This window comes from Trachypithecus francoisi, unplaced genomic scaffold, assembly GCF_009764315.1.
Source record: "Trachypithecus francoisi isolate TF-2019V2 unplaced genomic scaffold, Tfra_2.0 Lachesis_group11, whole genome shotgun sequence".
Classification (NCBI taxonomy): domain Eukaryota; kingdom Metazoa; phylum Chordata; class Mammalia; order Primates; family Cercopithecidae; genus Trachypithecus; species Trachypithecus francoisi.
The window spans coordinates 109432006-109452585 of NW_022681456.1; the positions used below are offsets into that span (position 1 = coordinate 109432006).

At 36.8% G+C, this 20580-nt stretch overlaps 1 protein-coding gene across 1 annotated transcript in view; it reads left to right on the forward strand.

Moving 5' to 3' along the window:
* The first annotated feature begins 672 nt into the window (after positions 1 to 672).
* ABCC9 (ATP binding cassette subfamily C member 9) overlaps positions 673 to 20580 on the forward strand; it is a 152504-nt gene continuing 132596 nt past the window's right edge. Inside the window, 5 exon segments of the mRNA XM_033222695.1 lie at positions 673 to 2464; positions 2827 to 2940; positions 6964 to 7125; positions 9689 to 9830; positions 16119 to 16240. Coding sequence (XP_033078586.1) covers positions 6984 to 7125; positions 9689 to 9830; positions 16119 to 16240 — 406 coding nt within the window. The 5' untranslated portion in view covers positions 673 to 2464; positions 2827 to 2940; positions 6964 to 6983.

The following is a 20580-nucleotide window of genomic DNA, read 5'->3' on the forward strand; positions in this document are numbered from 1 at the left end:
CTCTATCTCCCAGGCTGGCCTGCAGTGGAGCGATATCAGCTCACTGCAAGCTGCGCCTCCTGGGTTCACGCCATTCTTCTTCCTCAGCCTCCCGAGTAGCTGGAGCGACAGGCGCCCACCACCACGCCCGGCTAATTTTTTGTATTTTTAGTAGAGACGGGGTTTCACTGTGTTAGCCAGGATGGTCTCGATCTCCTGACCTCGTGATCCGCCTGCCTCGGCCTCCCAAAGTAATGGGATTACAGGCGTGAGCCACTGCGTCCGGCCAAAATATTTTTTTTTAATAAACAATAGCAATATCCAATGCTGGTTTGAGTGTAAGTGTAATTGGTCATCTCACACAATTTGGGGAACTTAATACGAACTTTATAGACAGGTGATTTTGCATTCTATATTGACAGCCTTAAAAATATCTACCACTTTTGGTCCTGTAATTATTTTTCAGATAGTTTATCTTAAAAAATTACTTGTTAGGAAGAAAAAAAGTTTATGAAAAAAGGTTATCATATCACAGATATTAGTAAAATTGGGCAAATATATGTCAAACAATGGTAAAATGAATCTTAGGGTATAACCTTTCAATGGAATATTATATAGCCATTTAAATTATTTTAAAAATTATTCTATATTTATTTAAATTATTTACCTTTATTGTCCCATTAAACAGAAGAGGAAGCTGATACACAGGGGTTTTATGCGATTTATTCAGTCACTGAACTAACTAGCAGGATGTGATATCAAGCAGGCTGTCTTCCTAGTCCACACTTTTAATCAATACACCATACCGCCTGTGTTTATTAAAACATAACAAAAATGTTTTCAGTAGTTTTATGGGTGTGTGTGCACAGGTGTATCTGTGAGGGGCTCCTTGATCTCCTCTGTACACTTTCACATCTTCCAAAGTTTCTACAATAAGCATGATTTTTAAACATCATTGTAAATGACTTTAATGAATTTTAACAGTCTTTTTAAATCCCCAAGTAAACTTCATTTTGTGTAGTCACAGAGTTTTCATCTTGGGATTATCGGCACCCCCTATTTCCAGTTCTCTCTCCACAGACGCCCTGGGGAGCCTGTGGCCCCGCGTCCAGCATGCTCACCCGGTCTCCCTGGACTCCGTCCTTAGTACCAGGATCCTCACTGTTGAAGCGCGCGCTCTAATTTCTCCGCGCCGCTGCAGACAGCTCCAGGGTACAGTTGTCAAGCGTTCAAAGGGCACAGGAACGGAGTCTTCCGACCCTCCCAGGTTTCGGCCCTATGTGGCCTTGCAGATCCCTAGCGGCCGCGGGTTCAAGTCCCAGCCGCTGGCGCAGGCCAAGCACGCAGCGACTTCCCAAGAGTGGGGCGCCCGCGGAGAAATCCCCTGGGATTGGCAGGGCTGGAGTCGGCCTGCGTCCACTACGTCGCAGAGGCCAGGAGGCCACCGGTGTTTAGAGTTCAGATCTGGGAACCAGCGCCAGCAGCCCACAGTCCTGTAGCGGCGCCCCTTGAGGACGGCACGCGGAGCCTCGGGGGCAGCAGTCAGCCCAGCTGACCATCCGTTATTAGAATAGGACAGTTCCTGAAAACAATGCTTATCTCAAGCTGACTCAGAACTGGCTCTTGAGAAAATCCAGTGTTAATTAAAGAGGGTTGTCGGGGACAGAATTCACGGCTTGTGTTTTGCGGGGGAGTAGTTGTGGGGTGATCGTAATATAAGCACGTTATCTCGAGAGTTAATTACGTCTCTGGTTGGAAACAGGAGAAGAGGGTGACTGTTTGTGCAGTCCGTGGGAACCAGCGTCTCACTTTCGGGGACCGTGGGCAAGGGTCGCCATTCGATAGCGCGGGAGCTGGTCCACCAGAGAAACCAAGTTTTCTACGTCGCCGGGGGAAAGTGGAAAATTAGACTTGAACCAGCCTTACTCCTGTGAGACATTCGTGTACTCATAGCCCAGCAGTGGGTGCCTCTATCTAGAATGAGCCCTTCATTTCCCGGATCCGTTCAGGGGGAAGCAGCGAAACCCCCAAATCCGCTTCCTTACGTGGCTAATAAAAGGGTGCTTACATAGCATGGAAAAACAAAACAAAACAAAAAAAAACGAAACAAAGAAATAAGAATACCTTGAGTGTTTTAACGTTTGAAAGCCCGACTCCGGAGAATCATGGAATCATATTCCAAGTTTCAGTGTCTAATGAAGTTCAGGGGACGCCTATGACTTGAGTTTGTAAAATCTCGGCGTAGCGCGCGCCCCAAGTCAAAGCTGAGCAGAGCAGGGATGGGGAGGGTCTCCGGCCCCAGGCGCTGCGCGCCGGGGCTTCTGCCCAGTTTCCTGCCTCACAGTCGCGGTGTCCGCCCTGGCCCAGAGCAGTTTGTGCAATTTGGAAACTCGATAGGAGGCAGCAGCTGGTCTCCCACCACCCTAAAAATAATCCGCTTCGGCGCACTGCGTGCTTCGCCTAGGGGAGGAAAACTGTCATCGGAGTAAGTGAATCCGTGTCTTTTACATAAATGCCGTTTAAACATTTTTAGGAATAACTGTAAGCTGTCGATTTTGAGCTAACATTTCTGCTACCCCAAAACGCCCTCGCACTCTCTCGGCACTTAGCTTTCGCGATCGCTATTTCTAGAATTAAGGGAAGAGGCCCGGCTGGAGAAGTGAAGGAGTGGGGATCAGGTTTCCAGTTTTACCTCAAAACTGCGGGCTCCTACTCAAATCAACTGGAAACAGTGAAAGGAGTTATTATTAGGAGTTATTATTGCCGCCTTTCTTGTATACAATTCTTGTCTTGTTCAAGAATTAGTTTTCTATCTGCTTAATTTTTGTTGCTCTTTGCTTTTTTTAGGAGTTCTGCGTCCGGGTTTGAAATTTACATCTTAAGACAGTGTAGGAAGTCGGTGTTTTGAAGGTAGCTCAAGTGCACCGGCAGGGATTTGAAGCAGCGAAGCTATTGCCCGAGGTATTTATTTTTTTCTTTATTTGTTCAGTTTGGGATTTTTAAAAAATCCCATTGCAGTATCTGTCTAAGAATACCTACTGAGTAATTTCAACATTTCTTTTGGTGTGGGATGGGACTTCACAGCCACTGAAGAGTAGTTGGGTGGATTCAGATCAGACACTAAGTCAGAAGTCAGTGGTGATTTTTGCAGTGATTTTCCTACTTGGATCTGTCATAGTTATAGCCATGGTAGCTAGCTAACTAGCTATACATTCTCTAGTTCTTATTTCATGAACTAGGGACTGAATAGCTTCAAAGAAGTGATTACAGCATTTGTTTTTGCAAGCGATGTCTATCCTGAAAATGCTCTAGATGATGATAAAGCCCTAAGTTCTTTAAAATGTCCTGTTTCTCTTTTATAACATAATTTGGTTAATCTCTAAACGATTGAAGAATGAATCCTTTTATACGTAAGAATGAAAACTTTTATTTAAGTTTAGCATGTTTTCTCTAGGTGTTTCCAGCATTTTAAGCTCTCTGCAATTGCTATTCGACCAGAACTAATGCTTTCGGCTAGGTGAACAGGAAGGACCGCAAGTTTTCACTTGCTTTACTTGTAGTCCATTTCCAAAGGATAGGGCTGGCCAAAATAAATGGTGTATCTTATATATCTCAACACTTAAATGTGCTTTTAGAGTTAAATCAGATAACTACTCTTCCTCTCTTGCAACAGAACCAACAGACTGGATAGGTCAGGTATTACATTCACCAACTAAATCCAAAATGTATATGTCCTAGATGTGTGGAATTTCTTATAATGCATTTCAAGGAATAAGAACACTGAGGGTATGATTCTTGCCATGAAATGATAAGTTGGATCATTAGGAGTATTTCCATTTTATGTTTTCTGCTCCACAGACATACATTAGAAGCAAAATTTCACTTCGATCTTTGTTTTTAAAGTTTATTCAGTCAAGTTCTCCAACTCTATCAACTCTGGTAAGAAACTGAACACATTTCAATGGCTTATGCTTCTGGAAAGGAAAACATTATATCTCCCCATCTGCCCTTCCTTCTCTCTCCCTCCTTGATGCTTGGGCCTCCATCAGTGCTCAGCTGAATCTAAACAACTCCAGAAGGGGTGGAGCTGAAGGATGCCAGGTGACGGAGTTTAGCCATTAAGAACAGCGATGTATACCCTTCCCCAAACATTCCCAGTTGAACCTGTTGTCTGGGAGGGAAATATTAAATGACAATTGGAAATTTCAGAATTAGAAACGTGGATTGAATAAAATGCCTTTGAAAAACATAATAATTATCAGTATATCAGCAATAAGTTTACTGCCTCCCTCTTTTTGTCCATGTTGGGTTGTAATGGAGGATGGCTGTTAGAATGTGCCATACAGACTCTGGATGTTGGATAAGGAGACTATAGATTAAAGGGAAAGGATAAAGGAGTCGTCAAATGGAAAGATGAAAGGAGACCTGCGGCAAGGTAATGGACAGGTTCAGAGCTGGCCGGAAATGTGAAGTTAGAGTTTATGGCAGACAGAAAAATCATTCTAAAGCGTTTACTTCACCAACTTCAAGTTTACACCTTTGTATGATTGTATCATTGCTTATTTTCCTATCTTTTAGATCATATACCCCTACAATATACCCACAGCTACTGAGACTACTATAATCTGATTTATATAGTCTAAAACCACAGGCACTGTTTCTGACATGCACCATTGGATTCCTAGTAACTAGCGCGTGGTTAGCATCAGTGTTTTCACAGTTAATTAGTTAATGGCATAGAGTTCCAGATATCTAGTGTATGTCTGAAAATGTTCTTAAATTTTTCAGTTGATTGTACTTCTCTGAGATTTTCTTTCCAGTTACACACAACAATTATCCAAAGGCAATTTAATTGGTAGATTTAAGGATTGATTAAACACCAGGCAAGCAATGCTTATAGCTAATGAAGGGTATAATTTGCAAAGCTGCTGGTTATACTTTAGCATCTACCTCAATGATACTAGTTTATAAATGTGGCCAACTGGAATATTATAATTTTGGATAACGTTATAAAAGTTGCTAAAGTAAACATTATTTTCTAGCTTGTGCAAGGAAAGTTTATACATGTCTTTCAATTAAGAGTAGGCTTTAAGTTTCCTTTTTATCATTTCTACTAAATAAAGGAAGTAGTCTAAAAAATTTCATTACTAGCTATTAGTTTTTAGTTTTGTTTTTGTCTGTCTTTGCCAGAAATATACCTAACATATACCTAGAAATTAATAACTTCCATTTTTGTTGTTGTTTAAAAACTTCAAGTCCCTTTTATTCTTTTATCCAGATTAAAACCTTAATAGCTTGTAAGAATTTACCAAGTGTATAACTTAACCTTGAGATTTTAAAAATACAACTTTTTTTTTTTTAAAAAGATGGGGGACAGACTCAACTAGGGAGCATATCAATTATTTATTATAAAAAAAGCTTATCAGGAACAATATGTGAGAAGCATTCTGTATAAGTTTTTAAGATTGTAAATACACAGACTCTTTAGCTGAGGTATTCATATAATGCTTTATAAAACCTTTGCTTGAAATTATTATTAATTTCTCTAATAATAATATACCTTTTCTGTATAACACTCTGCTTTTTTCTAGGAAAAGTATTGTTTGTGACCATTGCTAAATCTATTATCAATGAAAGGAAAGAAAGAAAAGGTACTATGCTAGTCAAGATAATTTTTGCCAGTCTTTAGTAATGCAACTCAGAATCCAGTGTGACATAAATATAGAAAGGAAACTAGGTCTAGTGAGGTTAAAATCTTAAATTGCTTCTTGTTTTAAAGAATAGATACGATACTTTCTTTAAAAAGCAGGTTGGAGGTTGTGTAATACAGTGGAAAGAAACAGTTTATAAGTCAGACATTTGGGTGTGGGCTTGGCTGCTCTACTGGTTGGCAAGTTACTGAACTTATCTGGACCTCAGTATCCTCCACTGTAAAAGATGAATAACACCACTAGCGTTACAAGGTTGTTCTGAGGATTTAAGATATGCAAAGTGCCCAGAATTTAAATAAATAGTAGGCATTATAAAATAAGTTTTGAGAATGTTAAAGCTTTTCCTGGAATTTCACAGCAGTATTTTGATGGAGCAGACCTTTGCTCATCTCCCATCTGTTTCGGCACAGCAATAATAGAGAACCATTTAACATGTAAGTGAGAGCATGTCACTCCTTTGCCCCAGAATCCCCAGTGGCCCACTTCACTAAGAGTAGAAGCCACAATCCTGACAATGACTTACAAAGCATGGTGTGACCTTGTCCTCTGTTTCCTCTCTAAACTCATCTACTTGTACTCATGGAGTACCAATTTCCAATTAAAAGACGTTCCGCATTTCAAACTTGAGTAGAGTGTATTTCATGTGAGAATATTCTAACTATGGAATCTGAGTAGTTTCATTGACTTGTCATTTGAGTTACGTTTAATTCATCTTGGGCATTTGATTTTTAATATTCTTCAGGGAAAGACTGATTACTCTTAGCCATTACTGCAGGCACACTGGTATATTAGTATTTCCCACAACTAGTGAAATGTTTCAGGAAACTCTGTCACAGTTTACTGAACAACTTTAGTTGTTTATTAGTACATTTTCAGTGAGTATGGGAAAATATTTGAAATTATATCATTTTGACTTTTTAGTCATTGGTTCAATTTTTTTCCTTCTTTTTCTTAATATAGACCATTTTTGTTCTTTGAAAGCATTTTAGTCAGACACTCATTTGAGGTACTACTATAGGTAGATATTAATTATAAACATTTTCCACATGAAAGCATTTTTCTCTGGAAGTAAAAGCTATGGAAAAGAAGATCTCATAGGATGTATAAGGCCTTTGTAAGAAACCTTCAAGTTGCTTTGGCAGTTTCTTATTTCCTCAGCTATCAAAATAAAAGGGATTGATTTTATTATATGGCCTCCTATTCAAAGCTATAATTTTATGAACACGAGTTTACTAATAAGGGGATTTTTCTTTCTCATTTCTCTCCCTTTTAGAGTAAACCATATAAGAAGAAATGAGCCTTTCATTTTGTGGTAACAACATTTCTTCATATAATATTAATGATGGTGTATTACAAAATTCCTGCTTTGTGGATGCCCTCAACTTGGTCCCACATGTCTTTTTGTTGTTTATCACTTTTCCAATATTGTTTATTGGTAAGTAATCTAATGTCCTATGTTATACCACGTGGTGTTTATATATCTCACTAATGGATGAGATTTGGGATAATGTTGACTTAATCTCTCTAACATGGAAGCTGATGGCTGTGAGAAATGAACAAGCAGGTATTTTGTGTTTTTCAAACATAAATTTTTGGCAGGTGATCTTCCATAGGTGAAATTGAGGTCACATGCTTGCTTAGGAATGGCCTTCAGGTAGCAGCAGCAGTTTTTTAAAAAGAAGGAAAGAGAAATACATGAGATAGATCTACAGCATTAGTTGAGCACTTACTTTGGGTTAGGTAAAGGGAATGGAAAATGAATAAAAGAGTACTTGCCTTCAGGGAATAGCCCAGTGGGGCAAATGTGTTAAAGTCATGAGAGATGACTATGCCACATTGTAAGTCTGTTTACAAGTACAGGAACAAATTAACCTACTGAAACAACTCACTCTTTGGAGGTGGTGGGGAAGATAGTGAATGACATGTTTGGGGAATTGGAAGATGCCAAGCATGCAAGTTATAGTAGCAGTGATGAGGTTGTGTTTTATGTAGAAAGAGGACATTCACAAAGTATTTGGAAAGAAGTTAATAATACAGTTTTGTCTTATTTTACAGTGTACATATGTACAAAATCTGATAATTAAGGGCAATTATGAATAATTTGTATAACTTACCCAAACAGACCCTTTAACTTTTTAAAAATTATGAAGTATTTTGATACATAAAATGATGGAGATTAATAGAATAAACATCCTTTGAGCCTACCAATGCTCACCTAAAGAATATAGAAGTAAGAATGAAAGGGCCTGTCTCTGCATACCGTTTTCTGGTCTTGTTACTCTTTCCATATCCTATGGTCCTATCTGTTCACAGAGGCAACCACTATTTTGAGTTAATTGTGCTTAATTTTTTCGTGTGTGATATTTTTCCAATTAAATAAGTGAAAAAGTTTTCAGATGCATTTTCTTAAGAAAACTAGCAAATTTTAATGATCTGCTTTAAGGGAATGTTTGAAAATCATTTATATGCTTTTATTTATTCATTTAACGAATATCAATTGAGAGGATACTATGTGCTTGGCATTATTCTAAGAGGGATTAAAGAACTCATCATATGATATATACACAGGACAACATAACTCTTGGTACATAATTACGTTAAACAAATGTACAGATGCTAAATATATTGAGACCAGAGTGGCCATATGTAGAAACATCAGTCGTTGTTTATATAGTATTATTTGTAGGTCATGAAGAATGCCCTTTGGCCAAAAGTAGAAAAATTGATTTTTTAACTGTAATTCCACAATTAATAATTCCCCAATTATTGACATCTGGTTAACTTTTTGAGAGCAAAAACAGTAACATTCCATTCTGTATCCCTAGCATCCAGCACAGAGGCTGGCACCAGGGTATTTGAATAGAATAGAATTGGAGGGGATATTGTCAAAGGGAAATAGAAAAAATTCAGACTTTTTATTTATGACATTGGCTACTTGAATTTGTGAGGGATCACAAATCAATCTTAAAAAACTATCAGGTACTAGGAAAATCATAAGGTTGCAAAAAAAAAGACATAGAACTTGCCTATGGGAGTTTACAGCATAAGTTCTAGTAGAATATATTAAATACAACTAACCTTCCAATGATTAATAAATTGAAAACAATTAAGACATGAATACTCATTTCAAATAAAAGGGGCATCTGCTGCCTATACAGAAATTCTTTCCTGCAATATTTCAAGCACAAACCCCCATTCATTCTTGAAGTAAGTGGGGCTTTTATTCTACAGTTAAAAAATGAGAAAAAAAGGGACAAAAGGAGACAAAAGTGGGGCCTCCTAGTACACCACATATGAACTAGTATTACTCTACATAGTAACTAAACTATAGAGTAGTTTAGGGAGGAAACCATCAGAATTTTACTAACATATAATCTTGAATTGTTTTCTTTAGTGGCAAGCTAAGGGTGGACCTATAATGGTTTTGAGCCTGCTTAAAAGCTCACCATCAAGAACTTTAGCTTTCTTTGAGAAAAGTATCAGTACTGCTTGTTGAATAACAGTGCCTGCCTAGTCATACATAGCAATTTTTCTCATATGATGTGCATATGATTAAGAGTTGACTCAACTAATGAGTCCCGTATTTTGTAACCAAATATGTCTTTCCTTGATTTGTCCCCTTGTAGATTTCATGTCTTCAAAGATTTTCTACAGTAAATTTCATGTATTATCAATTTATTTCCTTTTGGATTAATCAGAAAGCTGTCAGGAAGAGCTTCCAATTAGCATGAGGTAGAACCATGTTGTCATCCAGAATTGATATTATTCCTGAGTAATGCCACAAATGTTGATGTGTTAGCCTCGGTGGTCTTGTAAAGGTTAATTGTAATTTTTTTTTAACAACAAAAATAGACTAGGATTTCCGTTGCCACTCTAGAAAGTATTAAGGTTTCAGGACCTCCCCTTAAAGCTTATCATAATTTAAATTATTTTTATTACAGTTGAGCCGTTGGTTTATGTCTTTTTTTTTTTTTTTTTTACTTTTCTCTTTTTTCCAGGGTGGGGGAGCCAAAGCTCAAAAGTACAAATTCACCACAACACATGGCTTCATTTTCCGGGACATAACCTGAGATGGATTCTTACATTCGCTCTCCTGTTTGTGCATGTCTGTGAAATAGCAGAAGGCATTGTTTCAGACTCGTAAGTGATCTAACTTTAATAATACCACTGCAGTATATCAGCGGGTATATTCATTACACAAGTTCACGTCCTTGTAACTTGTGCTTATACATATGCTTTATATTTTTTGCTCTCTGATCCATGTGGCTCTTGCAGGAAGTTCTTAGGTCTTTTTGAACTTTTTAATGTTAAAAATAGGTATAAATGGAAAGATTGTCTACATTTACACATAGGTCTAATAGCTATATACTCATGTTAATGTATTAATCATTTCTCAGATGTTTCCATTTATTTTTTAAAGAAGCAAAGATAGATGAGTCAGGATGAATGAGTCTGAGAATCAGTGAGGATAGAGCCATAAATTGATGCAAAGCACAAACTGTTTTAAAGTCAAGATTTGTAATAAAATCCACTTTTTAAACTTTTAAGTTCAGGAGTACAAGTTCATGTTTATTATGCAGGTAAACTTGCGTCACAGAGGTTTGTTGTACAGATTATTTCATTACCCAGGTATTAATCCTAGTACCCATTAGTTGTTTTTCCTGATCCTCTCCGTCCTCCCACCCTCCACTCTCCGAAAAACCCCAGTGTGTGTTGTTTCCCTATGTCCATGTGTTCTCATCATTTAGCTCCCACTTATAAGTGAGAACATGTGGTATTTGATTTTTCTGTTCCTGTGTTAGTTTGCTAAGAATAATGGCCTCCAGCTCCATCCATGTCCCTGCAAAGGATATGTTGATTTTTTCTGGCTGCATAGTATTCCATAGTGTATACGTACCACATTTTCTTTATGCAGTCTATCATTGACGGACTTTTAGGTTGATTCCATGCCTTTGCTATTGTGAATAGTGCTGCAATGAACACATGCATGCATGTATGTGTCTTTATAATAGAATGATTTATATTCCCATTACCCAATAATGGGATTGCTGGATCAAATGGTATTTCTGTTTTTTGGTCTTTGAGGAATCACCACACTGTCTTCTACAATGGCTAACCTAATTTGCATTCCAACAAACAGTGTATAAGTATTCCATTTTCTCCACAATCTCACCAACATCTGTTATTTTTTGACTTCTTAATTGTAGCCATTTGACTGGTGTGAGATGGTATCTCATTGTGGTTTTTATTTGCATTTCTCTAATGATCAAGGATGTTGAGCTTTTTTTTCATATGATTGTTGGCCGCGTATGTGTCTTCTTTTGAAAAGTGTCTGTTCACGTCCTTTGTCCACTTTTATATGTTGTTGTTTTTTTTTTCTTGTAAATTTGTTTAGTTCCTTATAGATGCTGGATATTACATCTTTGTTGGATGCATAGTTTGCAAAAAACTTCTCCCATTTGTCTTTTTACTCTGTTGATAGTTTCTTTTGCTGTGCAGGAGCTCTTTAGTTTAATTAGATCCCATTTGTCAATTTTTGCTTTTGTTGCGATTGTTTTTGGCATCTTTGTCATGGAATCTTTGTTCATACCTATGTCCTGAATGGTATTGCCTAGGTTGTCTTCCAGGGTTTTATAGTTTTGAAAATTCATATTTTTAAAGGAATTTTGTTATTTTTATAAAATAAGATATTTGTATTAGGCAGTTAAAATATAATGAATTATATTTATAAACTTGAACATAATCTGGTGAAAATATTTTTCTTATATAGTAACAAAATAAACTCAAGAATAGGAAATTTTTGATTATCAAATTGTGCTAAATGGTATATCTTTCATTGAGAAATTAATATTAGAAGGCCTTTAAATTTTTTGATAGGAAAATTCTAAAATTTATTTTCTTCTTATCGAACTGGAACCTCCCTGACATCTGTTTATGTTTTCTGTTGCAATTAACAAGGAATGAAGCTCCTAAGCTTTTGTCATGGAACCAACTATTTTGTAATGTTTTATAAGGATTTTTTGCAGATATGTGCGTGTCTTAATTTCTGATAAAAAGAAAAATTAGAGACTCTAATAGATGCCATCCCTCCAGGCATTTAGAAGCTTAATTGGATATTATCTTATTGGTAACTATTTAAAATTCTGGTATATTTATACTAGCATAACCAATTCTAGGCTTAATTTTTTAATTTCTTTAGCATTTAGGCTACTGTATCTGTTTATATGTGTATGTATAAAGTAGAAGATAGATCATCCAATTTTTTTTGAAACTTGACATCATGTGGACAAGGAGAACTCCTCTGGTTGATTCAGTCAGGTCCTCAGAAAACACAAACTGAGCTAATAATAATAATGATATATCCTAATGATAGAAACTTGTTTGTAATGGTCATGATAAAAGAGGTCCTAAAAACAGGTAAAAATATACCCTTGATTCTGTATTATGCTCTTCTACTCTTTAGGTATAGACTTATCCTTACCCTTTTTATCCAGGCTTTTCAAAATGTCATCTTTTAGTTACATCTAAATCCAAACATTTAGTTTTGCTTTTTCTCTTGCCCCATCTTATTCTGGAAACTGCTTCTGTAAGAATCCTCATGGTTATTAATGACAACTAATGGAGACTCTTTTATCTTTATCATAATTATTACTTATGACACTGCTGATCATTCCATCTTTCTTTTTTTAAGTAAAACCCTTATGAATTATTTACTTAATATATGACAAATGCTCATTACAATTAGAAAAACAATGCAAAAGGCTTTCCTAATAGAATATTTGATTTTGTTTTTTAGTAATACAGACATTTAAAGCTAGTAATTTTTCTTTTGGAACATCCTTTATTCTGCACAGGCTTTTGTTCTCCTTTATATTTCTACCTTTGATTGCAGTTTAGATACTCTCCTAGGTTTAGGAATCCTTTTCAGATTGCTCTTTTGCTTAATTTGATTGGTTTATTATTAAAGCACATAGTTTGTAAAATGATTACTCTTTGCAGTTTATTAACATTTTTATTATAGTCAAATACTTGATTATTTTATAAATATTTAGCGAGTATTAGAAAGTAATATATACACTTTGCAGAGACATAATTTTATTGCGTTTACTGATTGTATTACCGAAGTTCTGTATGTTGCTTGTTTTTGTACTATTTAATCTGTCAAATTCTAAAAGCAGTGTATTGAAATCTTCATTACTGTGTTTTTATTAGGTTTTTATTTTTATCATTTTCTCTCTTTTGAAGTGATGTCTTTGACCTTCACAATATAATACTTAAAAAATTTCTTTCCAACATTCTGACTAAAGATTTTCTGCTGTAATGTAATGGGACATATGCGCTCCTACCAAACTATCGAGGTCTGCAACTCATACTCTGAAAAGAACATAGCTGAAGGGAAAAAAATAGCATTGGAATACCATTCAAAACCTATGCAGCTTTGTAAACAGAAACTAACAAAATAACAGCAATCTTATAAAAATACTAGCATGGTTAAAAGACATGTTAAATCCCTAATAAAGGTATACCACAATAAGTACAAAACTTTATTGTAGCTGCTGTTATCTTTATTAATTCTTTGTTATTGTTTCCCTTAATAATGGTTTGTCATTCTTCTTCTAAAATCTTAAGTTGACTTTTTAATTTATTTATTATAATTATTTCTTATTGAACCTGTTTAAGGTTATAAACTTTCTTATGAGTATGGTTGTGACCACATTTTACAGGATTGGATAGGGAGTGTTCTCACTTTAAAATTTCCTAAATAATATTAGTAAGTGAATTTTGGTTTCCTTCCTCCCTCCCTCTTCTCTTCTCTTCTCTTTTCTTCTTTTCTTCTTTTCTTTTCTCCTTCCTTCCTTCCTTCCTTCCTTCCTTCCTCCCTCCCTCCCCCCCTCCCCTCCCCTACCTTCTCCTCTCCTCTCCTTTCTTCTTTTTTTGAAACAGAGTCTTGCTCTGTTGCCCAGGCTGGAGTGCAGCCGTGTGATCTCAGTTCACTGCCAAGTCTGCCTCCCGTGTCCAAGCAATCCTCCTGCCTCAGCCCCCCGAGTAGCTGGGGTCACAGGCATGCGGCACCACACACAGCTAATTTTTGTATGTTGAAGAGAGATAAGAGTTTTACCATGTTGCCCAGGTTGGTCTCAAACTCCTGGCCTCAAGTGCTCACCCACCTCAGCCTTGCTAAGTGCGGGGATTACAGGTGTAAGCCACCACGTTCAGCCGGATTCTTTCTTTGATTCAATAGTCAGAGAATATTAGAAGCATTTCCTAATTTCTGTGCTGACAAAATTGTTATCTATTTTTTCCTCTGATGATTTTGATCTATTTACAGGAGATGGTAGGTGGTTTTTAAGTGCTACCCTACTACTCTCACATTTTTATTACCATGTCTATATTAATGATTCCAAATTATATCACTGATCACGTTCCAAGTCTCTACAGACACTTACAATTCCATTTTCCTCCTTATTAGACACCTTCACAATCCATAAATGTCTAGTGAAACTTATTAGTTCCTCTTTCCAATCTGCTCATCCTCTTAAAATCTTATTTGGTCACACAGCCATCCACACAGACACCCTAGGAATTATCTTCTACTTCTCTACTGCCATCACCCTCATACCCTAATGCTGGTAAACTCCTGCCCATTTTAACAATCAATCTTTTTCCAAATGTATCATTTCCTCCATGTTACTGCTGCCAAAGCTGAAGTCAAACCTTTATCATCTGTCACACAACTTTATACCCATAGCTTCCTAACTGCTTTTCTTCCTTCCATTTCACTCCCTCCGCTACAAACTCATGTATTACCAACCAACTTTCTTATCCACATAATTGCTAGAGCTATCCATTTAAAACAAATCTGATTATACCACTTACCTATTCAAGTGTTTCAGTTTTCCATGGGTTGAGATGCCAGCCTCTTACCATGGCATACAAAGCCTTCCATGATGCATTCTATCTTAAACGTTCTGTTTCAAGAATATTAAACTACTTGGAATTTTGAACATGTTGAATTGTTTCATGCTTCTGTGTACTTGCCCATTCTGTTCCTTTTTTAAAATGACCCTTTTCCTGACCAGTGGATTCTTTTTCCTATTTCAGTTCCCATTGTCAACCATGCCTCTCCTGGAATGACCTTCTCAGTGTTCTCCTTTCCCCCAGAGAAAGTGATATAGTCACTCTCTTCTCTATACCATTTATGTACTAATATCTTCAAGTAATTTGAGAAAAGCAAAATGTTTCACTCTGTGGCATTATTAATGCCAATGGAGTTGAGGGCTGTCCACAATACTCATCTGGTCTGGAACCACCGGTTTGCCTGGTGATCTCTGTTGCCTTCAGAGTGAAGTTTATTCTCCTTGCAGTCATGCTGAATTGCTTGCAATACTCTTGAACACACTGGCCCCTCTGCCTGGAACTGTCTTCCTCTCTTCTTCCTCTGAGTAGCCATTCCTCATTCTGAAAGTGTCAGTTTGGAAGTCACTTCCTTCTCAAAGCTTTCTCTGTCCCAGACGTGCACTCTGTGTTTTCACACTGTCCCTTCAGCTGTGTTGTAATTTCCTATTTGCTATCAGTATCCTCAATATACTAGATTTTTTCTTTGACTACAGATGTTACATCTTGTTTTCTTCATTGTTGCATCCAAGAACCTCATACAGTATCTGGACCAGCAATCACAGATGCATTGAGTGAATTAATGAGAATGGAGAAATCACTGAAGACTATTAAGTTGGGAGTGCTGTCAAAGGAACACACACACTTTTCACACACATTGGAGTTCGGATTGAGTTAACTGTTTTCACTTGCTTTAGTTGTTAAATTATTTCAGCAGCTCTGCCCTACAGTATAGGAGTAGTTATATATTTGCTTTTGTTGTAAGCATTTTAAGGTATAGTTTGGCTGTTTACTCGGCCCTTCATGTTAAGATAAATCCTTTCTGCAGAACTATGTCTTTCAATATATTCTTCCCTTATGTATTATCTTGGAAACTACTATTGCATTCTGTATTTTTTTTTTTTTTTTTTTTTGAGGCGGAGTCTCGCTCTGTCGCCCAGGCTGGAGTGCAGTGGCGCAATCTCGGCTCACTGCAAGCTCCGCCTCCCGGGTTCACGCCATTCTCCTGCCTCAGCCTCCCAAGTAGCTGGGACTACAGGCGCCCACCACCTCGCCCGGCTAGTTTTTTGTATTTTTAGTAGAGACGGGGTTTCACCATGTTAGCCAGGATGGTCTCGATCTCCTGACCTCGTGATCCGCCCGTCTCGGCCTCCCAAAGTGCTGGGATTACAGGCTTGAGCCACCGCGCCCGGCCTGCATTCTGTATTTTAAACATCTTATTACTAAGAGAGTTCTTATGAAAAAATTGGGAAAAAATGGAAAGTTATCTGGAACCATCAGCTTTAGGCATTGACTTTGTACTGTTCTTTGTAGGCGACGGGAATCAAGGCACCTCCACCTCTTTATGCCGGCCGTGATGGGATTCGTTGCCACTACAACATCAATAGTATATTATCATAATATCGAAACATCAAATTTTCCTAAATTACTTTTAGGTAAGTATGATCACTTTTGTTGTTTCTCGTTAAAGAGCTATTTGTTTTTTTCCCTCTAAAGCGTTGTTTTTCTTTTTCCTCAGAGTAAATACTATCAGAGTGTGTGGGGAGTAGAAAGTATGGGCAAACCACAGTGATTAATTCTCCTGTAGCTGCCCAGTAAACGTGGGGTTGAAGATAAGCTGAATTGCTCTAGGCTGTGAAAATTCCATAGCCCCAGGTCATTTCTTCTGCAATAAACACTCTCTGTGGTGTGTCTGTATGTAGCGGAGGAAGAAAGTGGAGGGAATGTGCTGGCCTTCTGGCTTGCAGAAGTTGTATTTTGAGAATCAGAGCTCAGGCTGGAGTGCCGTGTGCAGTGGCTGATCTCAGCTCACTGCAAGCTCCGCCTCCCGGGTTCGCGCCATTCTCCTGCCTCAGCCTCCCGAGTAACTGGGATTACAGGCGCCCGCCACCTTGCCCGGCTAGTTTTTTGTATTTTTTAGTAGAGATGGGGTTTCACCGTGTTAGCCAGGATGGTCTCGATCTACTGACCTCGTGATCCGCCCATCTGGACCTCCCAAAGTGCTGGGATTACAGGCTTGAGCCACCGCGCCCGGCCAAATTACTCTATATGTTCTAAGAAGAAATGAGAAGAAAGGAGAACTGCATAGAAGGGATTAAATTAGTACTAGTTCACAGGTCCTCTATATAAGAGATTTACAATCACTCAATTTAGTTCAACATTCTATAATAACTCATCAAACTGTCAGACAATTGTGCTGGAAAATCAATTAATTTAATTGTGTAGTTAGACATTTAAATTAAAAAGTTTGGTTAGTTTAATTGGCAAGACTTTCTACAATAAAAACACCTCAATTTGATCATTTGTTCTCTCATTTTTTTCTATTGTTAAGACATTGCTTTACATAGAATTACACAGAAGAACTATTTCTAATTATGTACTCCTATTTTTCATGTTTTGGTTTCAAGCATTAATTTTAAAAGAGTGGCTGTTTTATTTATTCATAAAAGTTAAGAGTGGACAGTTCTTTTTATATTTTTTAAAGTCTTCTAAGATTAAAATGTGGTGATTTTTACTTGTCATTTCTGGTTCTAAATACCAAAATTGTAAATGTGCATTTGGTCCCTCTATTCTATTTCTAGTTACTTTTCTTAAGGGGATAACCATAATCATGTAAGTGGGCCAAAATGAACGCGCTCCAGCCTGGGCAACAGAGCGAGATTCCGTCTCAAAAAAAAAAAAAAAATATATATATATATATATATAAAATAGAGAAATTTACTTTCATTTAATCATGGGTTGTCTTGTTTTTACATTTGCGTATGAAGCTTCCAGTCAATGTGACCTGATTGTTCCAAGTGTGGCTTCTTGACTTCTTGACCTGTTAGTGCTAGTTAATTTTGGAAAATTTGGTTTATTTGTCAAAGTGTATATTATTTTCTTGATGTAATTCTCAGATTTATCATAGTGGGCTGGATTTAATGATTCTGTCCTGTTGAATATGTTTCTGTATATAACAGACTAATTATTGAACCTTGTAATTTCCTTAAATCTTTATAAAAGTTTTAGAACTAGAAAAATTATGGTTCATTATTTCCCAAAGTTTAGCCCTCAAAGTATATATGTCCCCAGATAATACTGTCATATGTGTTATCCAAAAATATATATATGTGAGCAGACATAAGTAAATTTGGGAAACAGATAAACAGCAGGTTTTTCTACTGAAGGACTTTCATGAACCTATATGTGCCAAAATCCTATATTACATGCAACCATTCACAGAGTGGTCTGACCTCACAATTTTTATAAAGTACTCATTAAAACAGTATTATTTGTGTCACTAGTTAGATAAGCACATATTTAATCCAATCTCCTCATTCTACATATGAGTGAACTTTGAGAAAGATTAAACAATGTCAATATTCTAAAGAAAAATAAACTATTTATTTAAAAATAAAATAATAAAATAAAATTATTCTAAAAAAAAAAAAAGAATCGGAGCTCTTGTTAGGAGCTGCTGCACCATGCTGCCCTGTGAACAAGTCATCTCCTTTAGTTCCAGGTGTTTCTACCTCTGGCTTGGAGTCCCAGGACATTTTCCCAAGGTTCAGGCCTTTCACTGATGCTGTGGGAATGCCACACTTTCCTAGAATGACATAGTAGCAGACTATGTGCCATAGCATCATGAAGAGTATGCTGTCCTGAGGAGCGGCTGCCTTTAAATCGTAGTCTTTCACACCTGCATTGTGACTACAATTGTTTTATTCGCCTCTCTTGCCTCCTTGTTCTCTGGAAATCAAAGGCTATCTAAAATATTCCTAATTTTATTTTTGCCTTGGGTCAAAATTATGTAACTCATCTATATTAGTTATGTTCAATACTCTGACCCGTCGCTATATTCCTTGGAGTATACTTTCTTTCTTAAAGAGATAAAGATATGGAGCAAGGATCTTAGATGGGCTATGAACCTCCTGAAATTGTAGTTTGAATTATGTGTTTGTGTGAATGATGCTTACTGTTTCTGATTTTATTTGATTGTTGTATAATGAAAATGATGTTGACGAATGATATAGAAATTAGGAGAAGAAATAATGAAAACACACACACAGTATTTTATTCATTCATCCTGAGTACACTAAAATTGAAAATGGATGCATGAAAAATACTGATTATTCTATGTTGTGTGACATTATATGATTGTTAAAGGCAATCTAATAGAAAAGGTACAGAGGGTTACATATTAATTTAAAAGGCTGTCAAATTTTGAATTATCTTAATAGAAAGGTCTTTTGTACAAAATGGGAGGTAGACGCTATTGCAGAAGTCTGAAAATGCCAAAAAAAAAAAAAGAAATTTCCAACAGGTAGCTGCAAAAAATATATAAAATTGATAATTTAATAAGCTAAATATACATTTTTGAAAAGTAGATGGTAATAAAAAATGTTATTACTAGAAAGGAATTTAGGTATTAATAATGTTTTGAAGGAAATGCAATCAGAAGAGGCCTATTATTGTTATGTAGGTGCAAGACGGCACAATTTGATCATATTGCTGGAAGGACATGGAGATAAAGTATAATATTTCTTGTTATTTTAACAGAGAAAAATTTGAACCTAGGAAAGTTTCTGATTTTAAGACCACAAAGCTAGTAATTTTGTCTCAACATTTCATTATGAAAATCACCAAATGTACAGAAAGTTGAAAGAATCATGTGAATTCCCACTTACCCAACACCTGAATTCTTCAAATTACATTTGTTCTCTTTGTTTTATCACATATCTACATCTTTTCATCCTTCTATTCATACCTCTCTCCATCTTAGTTTTTTTTTTTGTTTTTTGTTTTTGTTTTTGTTTTTTTATTATACTTTAAGTTCTAGGGTACATGTGCATAACGTGCAGGTTTGTTACATGTGTATACTTATGCCATGTTGGTGTGCTGCACCCATCAACTCGTCAGCACCCATCAATTCATCATTTATATCATGTATAACTCCCCAGTGCAATCCCTCCCTCCTCCCCCCTCCCCATGATAGGCCCCAGTGTGTGATGTTCCCCTTCCCCAGTCCAAGTGATCTCATTGTTCAGTTCCCACCTATGAGTGAGAACATGCAGTGTTTGGTTTTCTCTTCTTCTGATAGTTTGCTAAGAATGATGGTTTCCAGCTGCATCCATGTCCCTACAAAGGATGCAAACTCATCCTTTTTGATGGCTGCATAGTATTCCATGGTGTATATATGCCACATTTTCTTAATCCAGTCTGTCACAGATGGACATTTAGGTTGATTCCAAGTCTTTGCTATTGTGAATAGAGCCGCAATAAACATACGTGTGCATGTGTCTTTGTAGTAGAATAATTTATAATCCTTTGGGTATATACCCAGTAGTGGGGTGGCTGGGTCATATGGTACATCTAGTTCTAGATCCTTGAGGAATCGCCATACTGTTTTCCATAATGGTTGAACTAGTTTACAATCCCACCAACAGTGTAAAAGTGTTCCTATTTCTCCACATCCTCTCCAACACCTGTTGTTTCCTGACTTCTTAATGATTGCCATTCTGACTGGTATGAGATGGTATCTCATTGTGGTTTTGATTTGCATTTCTCTGATGGCGAGTGATGATGAGCATTTTTTCATGTGTCTGTTGGCTGTATGGATGTCTTCTTTTCAGAAATGTCTGTTCATATCCTTTCCCCACTTTTTGATGGGGTTGTTTGTTTTTTTCTTGTATATTTGTTTGAGTTCTTTGTAGATTCTGGATATTAGCCCTTTGTCAGATGAGTAGATTGCAAAAATTTTCTCCCATTCTGTAGGTTGCCTGTTCACTCTGATGGT